At 35.0% G+C, this 15443-nt stretch overlaps 1 protein-coding gene across 8 annotated transcripts in view; it reads right to left on the bottom strand.

The window, feature by feature from the left end:
• Positions 1-15443, bottom strand: part of WDR17 (WD repeat domain 17) — a 118250-nt gene that overhangs the window by 77174 nt on the left and 25633 nt on the right. For 6 of the 8 annotated variants that reach the window (XR_013352617.1, XM_077848595.1, XM_077848593.1 and 3 more), the window contains exons 2-3: positions 13569-13691; positions 2266-2394 (exon numbers count right to left, since the gene is read on the bottom strand). Coding sequence is in view for 7 of the 8 variants with exons in the window: in XM_077848595.1 (XP_077704721.1) it covers positions 2266-2394; positions 13569-13634 (195 nt within the window). In the remaining variant the exon portion in view is untranslated. Of the gene's footprint in view, positions 1-2265; positions 2395-2804; positions 2928-13568; positions 13692-15443 lie in introns of those variants that run through there. The other 2 variants (XM_077848600.1, XM_077848599.1) reach the window with 2 other exon arrangements.

Below are 15443 nucleotides of genomic sequence, written 5' to 3'. Positions count from 1 at the left end.
TTGATAATAACAGCATCAACAGACTATCAAATACTGACTGTACATTGGCCCTATATATTATTTAAAAAATATTCCCTTTGAAAATAATTATATTTTGTATTTATGTAGCATATTTTTCAAAGCACTTCAATTTAGATAATGACATTTAAAACAGTACTGATTAATATAAGTTGAATGTTAACGTCATCATTTAATACAAATGTAATCTTCTATTTGCATACTTTGAAACAAGGTTTTGCAGTGGACTCTGTAATGAACTGCCACCTGAATTTGTTTTAATTTCTAAATCAGGGTGATTTTTAGTTTGTTTCAGTCTTTAAAAATGACACATAAACTTTCTTCAGAAATTTTTAATTTAATAATTATAACCCAGTCTTCCTAAATATTCAAGTCATAAAATGTCATCATCAAACTTAAGACACATGCGAACATGAAAAAAATTAACTTCTGTCTTCATCCACTCTCTTCCCTACTCCATGCAGGAACAGTTGGCCTTGACTTTTATGTTCTGCTTCTCTAAAAGGAAATAAAACAAGAAGACAGGGACTTAAGACTAAGGGAGAAATGTTGTAGGAGATCTTTGGGAGTGAGAAGCTTGGGGCGACATGCAAAGTGTAAGGGAGGCAGATGGGAGGGAAAAGGAAGAGATTGACAGGCCTGCTGCTGTCTTTGTGTACAGAGCAATGGAAAGTGAAAAAATGTGAGTTACACTGAAACTGCAGTTTGATTCCTGGGTGTTTCTACAATGTTGAATAATGGACTACATAAAATATAACTCAAAGTTGTGGAAAATTAGTTGGTTTGTAGATTACTGCTATGATTTCTTAAACTGTCGATAAACTACAGTATCAGTAATTAAAAGGATTTTTACTCTGGAATAATCCAATAATTTTTTTTCACTCTTAACTGGAATGAGTTGGTGTTTCAAAACAACAAAAGACATATATCATTCAAAAAGTATTTAGTGAGTATCTATTAAATTCCAGAGAGTACAGAGTAACTTGAGAAATTCAAAGGTAAGGAAGGCTCTTGCTGGCAAAGGGAAGCAGGCAGACAGGCAGTGCATTTCCTAAGGTCCTTTGCTAACAGGAAAGAGAAAAAGCAGAATGTGGAAAAGAGTTTAGACACTTGAGCCAAGATTTGAAAGATGAGAAAACATTCTCTAAACAGGCAACGCAGGCAAATGGAAAACCTTGTGTAAGCAAAGGCAAGATATAAAGAGTCTGAGATGTTTTGGAAAATACAATTAGGTTGGTTATGCCCGGGCCACAAGGTGAGCCGAGAGGTGAAAGAAACACTGCAAAACAATGTCACACTACAAAGTCTGGATGTTAATATGAAAGAATGAGGAGCAGCTGAAGATAGAAAATTCTGGATTTGCATTACATGATGATTGATTACACTGCAGTATAAATTAAAGGGACTCAAAGTAGAAGCGAAGAGGATAGTAAGAGATTATTATAATAGTTTAGGTGAGAAGGATATAAAGGTTACCAAATGCTAGGATTGCTCCCGCTTACCTCTAGTACAGGAGGTGAGTAGAAGAGAGAGCCCTAAGGTAGCTAACCCTCACACGGGGGCTTTGGATGAAAGTTTAGCTGCTAACACTGAAATGCTGACTCTAGGTTTGAGCAGAAAGACTGACCTGATTTAAGATGCTTGTGGTACCTCTATCTGGGGCTATTCAGAAGGCCATGGGCTCTATAGATTGGGAACTGATGAAGAGATGTCTGGATGGAGCTCAGACATGAGAAAAAGGAGTGATAAAGGTGTGAATCTCAAGAATAGCTCAACGTATTTCATATCTGCCCTGTTTTCACTATAATGATCTCTAACAGATGACCCACATTCTTCAACTTATGATTTTTTTTCATAGAAAATGCTACTGAGCCAGGTCTGAAACAAAGGAATACATGAATTCCAACTACTTATATGGAAATATATTTTAAAAGGATTAAATTCTAATTGCTCACCACTCACGAACTGGAAGCTTTTAATTCTTGAGGAAATTCTTTTTGATGAACAGCACATAAAGGTTTATGACATCAACTAAGGTTTTTCCAATAATTTAAAACTATGATATAAGCATTTTCTAAAAGTCTGACCTGTAAAACCTATATAGTATAAACAGCAACAAAATAGAAGTATCAATTAAATTACAGCACTAAGCCTTTTATATAACAGGGATTTTTAAAATAGGTATTAAATTAAATTTTAACTTTACTTAATTAAATTAGAAATCAAAAAGAATCAATAGTATCTTACCTGGTAAATATAGATGGCCAGGGTGGCGCAATATGCAAACCTGTCTCCGTTGGCAGCACATACATCTTTGTTCCACGGCTGACATCCAGCGGCCAGCAGTCCCACCTGCCTTACCTGGGACATGTTTGCCTTAAAAAACAAATTTGGAGAAACATCAGCCATTTTCATGATTCAATAAACTTAATTATTTTATGTCTATCTTCATCAATCCTTATCTTAATGTCCTGAAAAAATTCTCTACTAGGACTATTAATCTCGATGTACACTTTCAGAGAACGAGAGCTGAAATCCCCAAATGTCTAGAGACATTAAGGCAGATAACTCAAATTTGAAAACACGAAATTATAAAATGATAAATGACAAATAACATTTGGCCAAGGAATGGGAACCCTAGAGGAGTGATGGGGACTACAGTGAAACAGAAAGGCCATATTCTATCTGACGGGCTCTAGTGCCACTGGAGAAGACCCTCCCATGTTGCCAGATTTATATAAGCTTCCAGAGAAATGGAAGTATCTAGATTTTTACGTAAAACCTACTGATTTTTAAATACTAGCAATTCATGCAGGGCAGCAATTTCAAATGTAAAACCCTGAAAGCCAAAATTGGGAGGATTGTAGCCTCTGTCAGAGAACATCACTGTTTTTACAGTGACTCAGTATCTTTGCAATAACTATTTATGGGACAGAGGGCAGGTCCACAGGCTGCGTTAACAATACTGTTCATTGTGAAGAGGGGACAGAAGGAAACTGGAAACCACTGGTTACAAAATGTTGACGTGGCAGGCAGAGGACAGTGGAGTAAACAGCCCTCAAGATGAAGAATCAGCCTGGCTGGGGCTCCCGTAAGCAGGGAGGGAGACCCAGCTCCAAGCCAGGGCAGAGCACGGAGGCAGGCATCTAACCTCAGGTTTCTGTTCCTTCTAGTTAAAAGAAATCCTCTGAAATAGGTGTTCCCTTCCATTCATCTCAGCTCAAGGGATTCTGTGAATCTCTGTGTAAACTCTCAACTCAATTCTTCTAGGATCGTGGAGAAAAGGAAACCAAGTGGGGGACTGTTTGTATATCTATGATCATATTGAAAACCCAGAAACAGGGAATATCTAAGGCAAAAACAAAAACAAAGAACCTCTTCTGAGCATTACCCTATAGAGTTACCTTGAATGGCATTCAAGAATAGATTAATTGACCAAAAAAAATTTTTTTTCAAGGCAGAATCTAGACCATTATGATGGTCTAATATGGTCAAAAATATTGGTCTAAAAATGAGGACTCTCAACATAAGAGTCTTCACTTATACTGCAAAGTTATACCAGGAAACTACCAATTTTTCACTATTGTGAATTTCATACCTATTTCAAGTAAGGAAAAAATATAAATAGCAATTATAAGCTTAAAAATATTTTTGAAAAATTAAGTAAATACCTGGGAGATAATAAGTTTGGTTCACATGGCCTAACATAACCAAACGTCAGCATTTAATCAATATTCTGTTTATGTTGTTATTGCTTTAACACAAATGTCAAATATCACACCTATGAAACATTAACACATAAATATATATACACGCCTGACCTAAGACACAAGTGTAATGGGTACCTGTTCAGTGTGCCTTTTCTCTTTCTACCCTGCCACCTAGTGGTTTAAAACAAGTTGCTCTGAACAAAACTTGGTAATGTCATTGAAAAATAAAGCAGTGTTTCCATCATCTGCTTCCTTTTCAGTATTACTGGAATCATGTACTGACCATAACCCTGTATTTCTTCTTTATTTTAATGCTCAAAATTAGTAAACTCTAGTCAGTTACATTATCACCAGTTTACTTATCAAGCTACTTTCTTCTTTATATCTTTTCTATTTCATATTTCCACGTTCTACAAAAGATCTCTTCTTCTTTCCTCTTTCTTCCCTGAATCTGTCTTCATCCCATGAAATCTCCTTATCTGAGTGGAATTAGTGGGGTTTTTTTTAAGTAAAAAGTTATTTGAAGTGAAAAATTCCATGATAACTGTGCTTGTTTAACTCTAAGAATCTTCTTTCCTCCTCCTCCTCTGGCACTTGTATTTCCTCAAGCACTAGCACTCCTGACAAATTTTTTAAAATATACATATTTTTTAAACTAGTAATGTTACAATGTTACCTTTCACTGGAAATATACATTATTTTATTTTATTATTTTTTTTTTGAAATATACATTATTTTAACTACAGTGTGGATTAAATAGGCTTTTGTGGTTTACATTTGGGGTCTATGGTTACTACTCGTAATGTTTGTAAATAAAAGTTGTTTCTCATTTATGTTTAAGCAAATTTTGAGTTTATATCTGGAAAAGAAATGTAAGAGAAAGATTTAGACAGGTAAAATGGAATCATTTTTAGAATGTTCACTTACTGCTTTTTTTTTTAAATCTTTTTTAAACTTAATAAACTGTTTTTAGAGCAGTGTTAGTTTCACAGCAAAAACTGAGTTGAAATGACAGAGTTTGCGTTCACTCCCTGTCCCCCATACACACAACCTCCCCCCACCATCAATGCCTAGCATCAGATTGGTACATCTGTTACAGTGATGAACCTACACTGACACATCATCATCATCCAAAGTCCTTAGTTTACAGTAGGGTTGGCCCCCGGTGTTGTGCATTCCATGGGTTTGGACAAATGTAGAAGGACATGCATCCACCACTGTAGATTGTACAGAATAGATACGCTGCCCTAAAAAATCCCCTCTGTTTGCCCATTGATCTCTCCGTCTCTCAATAACCCCTGGCAAGCACTGATATTGTTATACTCTGCCCAGTTTCACCTCTTATCCATAGTTATGCCCTTTCATTGTAATCATGCAGTATATAATCTTTTCTTTGAGTAATAGACACTTAAGTTTCCTCCCTGTATTTTCATGGCCTCATAGCTCATCTCTTTTTAGCAGTGAAAAATATTCCCTTTTAAATAAATAATAAAGAGTACCACTGTTTATTTATCCATTCACTTACTGAAGGACATCTTGGTTGTTTTCAAGTTTTAACAGTTATGAATAAAGCTGCTATAAACACCCATGCACAGGTTTTTATGTAAACTTAAGTTTTCAATTCCTTTAGGTGAGTAACAGGGAGTGCAAAAGAGGGGACTGCTGGAGTAGGAGTATGCCTATTATATAAGAAAAGATCAAACTAAAAATAAATAAATAAAAATAATTAAAAAAAAAAGAAAAGATCAAACTGTCTTTCAAAGAGGTTGCACCATTTGCATTCCCACCAGAAATAAATGGGAGCTCCTGCTGTTTCCCACTCTCACCAGCCTTTGGTGGTGTCCGTGTTCTGGACAGGCCATTCTAATAGGTATGTAAGTAGTAACTCGTTGTTTTAATTTGGATTTCCCTAGGTCGAACATCTTTCCATATACTTATACGCCGTCTATCTTCTTCAGTGAAGGGTCTGTTCAAGTCTTAATTTGCTAGAAATGGCTCAAGAACTTAGAGAAACATTTTACTTCTAGATTACTGGTTTGTTATAAGAGGACATAACTCAGGAACAGCCAGATAGAAGAGACGCATGAAGCAACGTAGAGGGAAGGGGCAAGGAGATCCCATCTTCTCAGAGTGGGTCACGCGTTCATCAACCTGAGAGCCCTCTGAACCCCTTCCTTTTGTGTTTTAGTAGAGGCTTCATTATACAGGATTGACTGATTAAACTACTGGCCACTGGAGATCTTTCAACCTCCAGCCCCTCTCCTCTCCCCGAAGGTCAAGGGGTGGGATTAAAAGTTCCAACCCTGTAATCATAAGATTGGCTCCGGCCAGCCATCAACCTCCATCCTTACATGCTTTCTAAAAGTCACCTTATTAGCATAACAAAAGACACATTTATGGCTCTCTACACTTGGGACACTGACATCTGAATGACTAAATAAATACATATTTCTTATAAATCACAGTATCATAAACTGTTATTATTCATTCAATTTCTTTAAAACATAGGTCTATTCAGGTTGTATATTTCTTCTGTAAGTTTTGGCAAATTATATCTTTAAAGAATTGGTCCCTTTCATATAGATTACCAAATTTGTAGTATTTCTGTATCACCCTTTTAATATCCATTGGTTATATAGCGATGTCCCCTCTTTCATTATTGGTATTCGTAACATGTTCCTTCTCTCTTTTCTTTTTAATTAGTCGAGCTTAAAGGCTAATAGATTTTATTGATCCTACACTTCATCTTAGCCAAAAGGCCGAGAAGCGATTGATTTTATTGATCTTTCAAAGAAGCACCTTTTTGTTTTGTTGATTTTCTCTACTGATTTTCTATTTCGGATTTCACTGATTTCTGATCTAATTTTTATTATTTCTTTTCTTCTGCTTACTTTGCATTTATTTAATTTACTCCTCTTTTTCTAGTTCCCTAAGGCAGAAGCTTAGATGATTAATTTTAGATCTTCCTTCTTCTCTAATATATGCATTAAATTCTATAAATTCCCTCCAAGCACGGCTTTTGCCGCATCCCATAAATTACGTTAAGTTGTATTTTCAATTTCATGCAGTTTAAAAATGCTTTTCAGTTTCTCTTAAGACTTCTTCTTTGATCCATGTGTTATTTAGAAGATTGTTGTTTAGTCTCTATATGGAGATTTTCAAGTTATATCTCTGGTACTGATTTTTAGTTTAATTCCACTGATGTGTGAGAGTAAACCTTGTATTATTTCTGTACTTTTAAGTTGTTGAGATGTGCTTTATGGCCCAAAACATGATCTATCTAGGGAAATGTTCCATGTGAGCTCGAGGAGAATGTGCAACCTGCTGTTGTTGGAGGAAGTAATCCATAGTGTGGACTATACACACTTGCCTGAAGATGCTATAAAGTCCAATTATGTTCTTACTGATTTTCTGTCTGGTAGATCTGTTCAGAGTCTCCAACTAGAACAGTATGCCCATCTATTTCTTCTCGTACTTCTATCATTTTTTGCCTCATGTATTACAATACTGTTATTAGGCATACACACATTAAAGTTGTGTGTGAGTCTTTTTGGATTACTGACCCTTTTATCACCATGTAATGTCTCTCGTTACCCTTGCTCTGAAATTTACATATCTATAGACACTTCTTTTAATTAGTGTTAGCATGGTTTATCTTTCTTCATCCCTTTACTCTTTATCTATGTATGTCTTTATATTTAATTTGAGTTACTTGTAGACAAAGACCCAACTATATGTTTTCATTAGTGCATTAGGCCATTGATGTTCAAGGTAATGATTGATACGCTTGGATTAGTATATACCCAATTTTTACTGTTTCAATTTGTTCCTGTTTTCGTCCTCCACACTTTTTCTTTCTTCTGTGGTTTCAAATGAGCACTTTATATGATTCAACTTTTTCTTCTTTCTTAGCATATCATTTAAAATTGTGTGTGACTGTCCTAGACTTTGTAAGATATAACTACTCCAAGTCTACTTTCAAATAACACCATACCACTTCTCAGGTAGTGTAGGCACCTTATAAATAACAAAATATCTCTAATTCCCTAATTCATCTTCTCATCCCTTATATCATTGCTGTTATTCATTTTACTTATACATAAATACATAAGCAACACCACACACATATATGTATGTGTGTATGTTCATAAAAGTATAATAAAATATATTGTTTTACTTTTATTATATACAAACTGTTAATTGTTAACAAGATTAAGAATAAGAAAAATGAAAGTTTTTATTTTACCTTTACTTATATATTCTCCAATACTTTTCCTTTGTTTATGCAGATCTGATTTTCTGACTTGTACCACTTACCTTCTCTGAAGAACTTCTCCTAACATTTATTGCAAGGTAGGTCTACTGGCAAGAAATTCCCCAATTCCTGTTTGTCTGAGCAAGTCTTTATTTCTCCTTCACTCATGAAAGATAATTTCACAGTGTATAGATTTCTTGGCTGGTATTTTATTTTTCTGAACACTCTAAATATTTCATTTCATTCTCTTCTTGCTTTTGTGGTTTCTGAGAAGTTGAATGATAATTCTTATTCTTGCTCCTCTGTTTTCTTTTTGAAGATTTTCGCTTTGATTTTTTTTTTCTTCAGTTTGAATGTGATTTGCCTAGGTGAGGGTTTTGTTTTGTTTTGTTTTGTTTGCATTTATCTCATTTTGTATTTTCTGGGCTTTCTGGATCTGTGGATTGCTGTCTGACATAATTCGGGGAAATTCTAAGTCATTACTGCTTCACCTGTTGCTTCTGCTCCTTTCTCTTCTTGTTCTGGTATTTCCAGTATGTGTACGGCACATCTTTTGCAGTTGGCCTACAGCCCTTGAGTATTTCGTCCTGTTTTTCCCCCCCATTCTTTTTTCTCCTTCCTTTTCAGATTTGGAAGTCCCTACCATCATATTCTCAAGCTAAATCATTCTTTCCTCAGCCATATCCAGTCTACTAATGAGCTAACAGGCATTCTTCATTTTTTAGTGTTTCTGGTCTCTAGCATTTCTTTTTGATTCCTGTTAGAATTTCCATTTCTCTGTTTAAATTATCCACCTGTCTTTGTATGTTCTCTATTTTTTATTAAAGTCCTTATAATATTAATTTTGTTTCTTTAAATTCTTGGTCCAATAGTTACAACATTCCTGCCATATCTGACTCTTGTTCTGATGGTTTTTTGTTTGTTTGCTTGTTTGTTCATTTTTGCTTTTCAGTATGCCCTACAATCTTTCCTTGAGAGGATTACATGATGTAGTGGGTAAAAAGCACTGTGGTCAGCTGACCCTTGGTAATGTAACTGTGGGAGGAAAAGTGCTCTATAATCCTGTGATTAGGTCCTCTGGTGAGTCCATGCCTGTGTAATGTGAATTTCACCAGTGATTCTTGGAGGGGTTTTTTTATCCCTTAGTTGGGAAAGGATGGGTACAGTGGGCTGGAGTTGGTTATTTCCCTTCCCCAGATAGGTAAGGCTCTGATAAAACTATTTCTTCCTAGAACAGCTTTGCTAAGAAAAAAATGCTAGGACCTATTTCAAAATGATTCCTTTTCTTCTCTCCCTGCCAGATGCATGATGGGATTTTTCCCTGGTCTTCACAGTGAGGACCTGGTAGAGATGCTGGAGGTGAGAGCACACAAGCATGGGGCCTCCATGGAGTCTCTAACTCTCAGACCTGTGACATGAGCCTCCAGCAATTCATCAGTTATAGTTCAGGTTTTCCTAGTTGGGCTCTGGTTCCCACTGAGGTTTTAGCTGGTAGGTCTCTGCTCCAGGAGGTTGTGAATTTCTGTAACTGCCTGTCCATCTCTCCAACTGTGGAAGAAGTAAACTGCCCTGTGACCTCACTTCTCTTAGAGATCTAAGAAGAGTGGCTGATTTATTTTTTTCCAGTTTGCTCAATTTTTTATCATTTTAGGCTAGAGTGAAGACTTCTAAGCTCCTCACCTGCCAGACTACAAACTCAAAGTCCCTCTGCTCCTTATTAAAAAGGCATGTTACTTTAAAATTCACTTTGTCAATATATTTTTACTTTAATTATCAGTATATCTTAAATTACCTCTTCTTTAAGTTCACTACTTTTTAATTTTCAAATTTAAATAATACAAAAATTTCAATATTGTCATACAATTTGGTATGACTTTGTTCCTAAGCAGCTTTCACAAGTCTTACAATCTAACCATATAATTTCCTTTTAAATTTAGAGTTGAGGGATGCCTGGGTGGCTCAGTGGTTGAGCGTCTGCCTTTCGCTCAGGGCATGATCCTGGTCTGGGGATCAAGTCCTGCATCAGGCTCTCTCCAAGGAGCCTGCTTCTCCTTCTATCTCTCTGCCTCTCTCTGTGTGTCTGCCATAAATAAATAAATAAATAAATAAATAAATAAATAAATAAATAAATAAAATATGTCAAATAAATAAATAAATAAATATAGAGTTGAATAACTTGTCCAAAACAGCCATTAAAATAATAAACAGCATAAAACAAAATAAGAACATATTATAAAATCTAGGATTTTGAACAAAATTTGAAAAAATTACACATCATTAAATATATGAATATTGGGGCCCCTGGGTGGCTCAGTCCATTAAACATCTACCTTTGGCCAGGGTCCCAGGATTGAGCCCACATTGGGCTCCCTGCTCAGCAGGGAGTCTGCTTCTCCCTCTCCCTCTGCCCCTCCCTGTGCACTCTCTCACTCTCAAGTAAATAAATAAAATCTTAAAATATATATATATGAATACTCTTGTATTTATAAATCTTAATTATGTATTTAAACGGGCAGTATTTGAAACTTCCTTATTGTTTTTCAAAATTATTAAAAGTATATATAATATGATATAGCTTTTATTAAATTATATCTGTAATTGCTAAGGAGATAAAAAGAAATGTCCAGAAGCTCTTGTTATCTTTGTAGTCAGCATGAATGGTTATATAATTAATGCTTCTCATTACTACAAATAGAAAATATTCAACTACAGAATCATTCCAAAATCTGTATCTTTATTTTAAACATAAGTCCTAAAATATATGTCACACATCTAGGTAAATAAATGTATGTGAACTTAACGTTGTAATTAATTATATATTTCAGACAAATATTATCTACTTTTTTGTATTCTTACTTTAGAATAGGTTTCATTTTTATGTGAATGACTTAAGAATTTCCATGTACATTCTAGAGATTTGTTACTTCAGAAAATATAATCTTCTGTTTCCAGTAACAACATGTACACTTTACAGATGTACTAAACCTTCAAGTACACTGAATAATGGAGATTTAGAAAGGATTCAGGAAGAAAGTCTGAGCATTGTGTCACCCCACACATAAGTGACAATGTCAGTAACCTGGCAACAGCCTACTTGCAAAGATATTAATTTCTTAACCTAAATTCAATTTTTTCTTTTAATCTCATATGAAATACAACATATATGTTACACTCACAGTAAAGATATTCTCTATATTAAGTATATGAAATGTAAAAAAAGTGATGAGTGTATTTATATTTATATAACATTAAAGTTCACTTCTGAATATGAAGAGCATGCTGATATGAAATAATCACAATGAAATTTAAAATATAGCTAGAGTTACAACACTGTGAAAAAAGCCTGCAAAACTAAGTGAAAATCAAATTATTATGTGTGTCTGTGTACCTGTAGAAATATACACATACACCATAAATATTATATTAAAATTAATACTATCATAAGTTTCTATGAAAGACCAGTCATACTTGTATGTAATTTTTCAAACATTGTATTTCTAAATTACAATGTTAACTAAAAAATCCAACTTACCTTTTCTTGTGAACTTTAAAAAAAAAACTCTTTCCACCAACAGTGTAAGAGGGCTCCCCTTTCTCTGCATCCTCATCACATCTGTTGTACTCAGTGTTACCGTTCTATTTCATGTAAAATGTAATAACCCCACAACCATATTTTCATTCCCCCATAGTCCTTCGTATTATTATCAAATGTGTTGCATTTATGTACATTATAAACCCCACACTACAATGTTATAACTTTGCTTTTAAATAAATTAGGAGAAAAAATTCTATTGAAAAATGTGCTATGCTGAATGCTGATTATATAGGATACATATGCACATGCACATCAACTGAAAAATATTAAGCTCTGCTTTTAGGAGAACTTAAAGTCAATATTCATGTGCCAATTTTCATTATTTAGAATAGGATCTTTCATTCTCATCCAAGTCTATATAAGAACAGACCAAAATTTGAGCCAGAAGCGGCTCAAACTCATGAAGATGACAATATGGTAATTTCAGGGTTGCACTGTGTCTATATATAACAGCTACTCTTGTAATAGGTCTCAGAGCCAGAAATTCATTTATAAAGGCTAATGGTACTAAAGGGCCGACTGGTGTTATAATGGAGAAAAAGATATTGAATCCTCATAATCTCTAATGTAAACTCCCCTGAAGTCGCTAGATAAAGGAACACTCAATTTTAGTAAAAAGCATTTTAGCGAGTTGGACTACCATCCTTATCCCTCCCCATTGAGGAAATACACGGACTGCACTGGAAGAAAAAAAAAAAAAAAACCTCTTTGGTTCAACATCAGAAATGCACTTACTATATTTAAAATGCACACGCACAATACAAAGGTGTGTATGTGTGTCCAGTGGGACTTATCTAACTCATAAGCTGAAGTACTTCCATCATTTATGGGTACGACTGAAATTCAGAATGACAAGCTACCCACTGATTCTCCACCTGTTTTCTGCAGAATGTGTTAGGATCCCCAGTATGAGGATTATTCTCCAGAGTTTGCTATTAACTGGCTGCAGAGATGTTTACCAGCTTTGTTTCACAGCTTAAAAAAAATGAAAACAAAAACAAAAACAAAAAAAACAAAGAAAATCCCAAAAGGCAGACGGCTTTAAACTGCTGAGGAATTACAGTGACAAAGATAATTAAAAGGGAGTAAAATACTGAAAAAATGTCTTTTATTGATGTGTGGAGGATGGGACCCTGAGGAAGCAGGACAGGGAGAGAAACGCAGTGCTGCCTATCTTGGTAGCATATGCCCTCCGACAACAGTGAGGAAAGCTGATGAAACCCCAGGAAGATACTCTGGCTCTTTTGTTCTATTCATTAATAAAAAGAAAAATCCAGGCTGTGTGAGAAAAAAAATCTACAGAATGCTTCATTTAAGTGATTTAAAAATCTCCCATTAAAAAGGTGAAAATAATCAAAAAGACATCGTATTATTTTACACTAAATCCATTTTGATTAGATAACATTTTTAAACAGCAGTTTTGTACTATTGCAATAATAGATCAGAATAGCTATTTTCAAAATACTATACAAAAGTTGCCATGGTGACAATCCAAATCTTTTGAAACATAATTAATTGCCTAAAAATTCATCAGATAGAACATGGCACTCTTCAGAAAATCTTTGCATTTAATTTTACGATATTAATATAATACATAGTATTATCATGCACATCTTCTGCTTCATTAAAATTTTTTCTTTATGTAAAATGACTATTACAAGTATTACTGTTTTCATATATTAGTCTCATAAAAGAATTCTATTTTATATTTAAAGCCTGAAGACAATCTGAAAACATTAAGAATTCATGTGAAACCAGGACAGAAAAAAAAAAAAAAAAAAAAACCTTTTCCTCAATGTATGATTATGACCGTATTTATAATTATCCTCTTATCTCTGCTTTGGAATCTATCAAGTGTCTTATTTACCTTCAAAATATTGCAATGCAAAAATGTCTGCAACATAAATGACAAAGAAATAACAGCTGCATGAGCAGGAGAGCAGAAAAAAGACCCACAGAAAATCATAATCACAACATAAATATATCTTACTCTTTGTAGTCCTTCATACCAATCATCTTGCTCAAACCAATTTGAAATGTAAGTCATCCAAGCCATAGGATGTTTCTACTTTAATCAAGGCAATTGGAAACTCGGCATCAGAATAGTCGGCACCTAAAGTAACAATAATGTGTTTCAACCAAACAGATTTACCAAAATCTGCCTTGTGAAATGTTGTTCAGTACAAGAAGCTAGACATTTCAGCTGAAACAGTTTTAATAATTTACAATAACAGTATCTGTAAAAATAATGCTAAACCAGAAAATGTAAGCCTCTATGCTCAAACAGGAAAAAAAAATCATATAATCATTATGCTGTTATAGAGTATCAGCAAATGCTTTATCAAATATTAGGCTTTCAGTTTTCATTGTTAAAAAAAAACATATATTAGATTGAACTTTTACAAGAAAGAGGCAAATTATATCTTAAAGTTACCAAGTTACAAATAAGAAATCCAGAGAAACTACAAGGCAACAGGAGGCAAAAAAAAAAAAAAATAGTAGTTCCACTTTCAACCTCAGCAGTTGGGAGAATAAAACCAGAAGAAAGCTTCTAGGTGAAAAGGTGTGCAATGACAAGGCTAATTCTAGATTTCTATGCTTGAGAGTTAAATTATTTTACAATTAGCTGATTGCTAATTACTGACATGCCTCAAAAAGTTTAGAGTTTAAATCACAGGCTAATATGTTCAACAGAGAATCAAAATCACATGGATTTGGCTTTTTTTTTTAGTTTTACTCACTTCTGAAAGATATTATTTACTAGACACACTAAGTAAGAGATTTCTTGGAGAGTACGTGGACTTCCAAACACCCTCTGTAAAGTTCAGGGGCTTCACCCAACAAAGTTCTGATGGATCTTTTCCTTACTAAGCTCATCAAACCGTTACACCTCAGTGAAGAAAAAAGGAAAGAAGGGGGGGGGGCAGAAGGAAAAGGGAAGAATTTGGGCAATTTGAGTGTTTCATTCTCCGTATCCTAGAGTAAGATAGCACTTGCTCTGGCATAAAAAAGGTACATGTCTAGGACACAGAAGCATCACCATGGCTGGCTGAAAACAGCCTTCTCTCCAAAAACTTATCAGATAGAACATGGCACTCTTCTTCAGAATAATTCTTCTTCTCCCTTTTTCTCTAGAAATATTTTTGAGTATCTGCTTGAAGCCTCAGGTCAAGATGCCTGGGAATAGGTTCTCACTTCCACAGGAAGTTGTAGGACTGATATAATCTCTTGTTTGTTTACATCTTCCTGACCTCCCAGATTCTGGGCCCTTTCAACCAGTTTTGCATATTCTTGACTTTCTCCTGCATCCCCCCTCCCAGGGCCTATCCTTACACTCTCTGCAGTAGCCTGAGATTAAAACAGCAGCGCCTCAGACTCCGGCATCACCTCCTCTTCCCCTGTCCACTACATTTGATCATCAGGTCTTATCAAACTATCTTCAAAATATCCCTTCAAAAGGTCCTTCTCTCCATCTCGAACGTCAAAGTGTTAGTGAGACCCCTCATCACGTCCTGTATGAACTAACAAAATAGTTTACTTATGTCCCTGCTTGCACAGCAATTCCTAAACATGTTCTATACCATCATCATTTACGTCTGTTAGTTTTTTTTTATTAAAGATTTTTATTTATTTATGAGAGACACAAAGAGAGAGACAGAGACATAAGCAGGCTCCATGCAGGGAGCCCGATGTGGGACTTGAAACCCGGACTCCAGGATCACGCCCTGGGCAGGTTTGTAGGCAGAAGGCAGCCGCTCATCCGCTGAGCCACCCAGGCGTCCCTGTCTGTTAGCTTTTAAATGCTTTTGCCTTAACTGTCCTTCCCCTTTTCGCTGTGAATAATATGTCATGTCACATTTATGGT

This window comes from Canis aureus, chromosome 15 (assembly GCF_053574225.1).
Source record: "Canis aureus isolate CA01 chromosome 15, VMU_Caureus_v.1.0, whole genome shotgun sequence".
Taxonomy (NCBI): Eukaryota; Metazoa; Chordata; class Mammalia; order Carnivora; family Canidae; genus Canis; species Canis aureus.
Note: the sequence above shows the minus strand (reverse complement) of the source record. Positions and strands in the feature narration are given on the sequence as shown.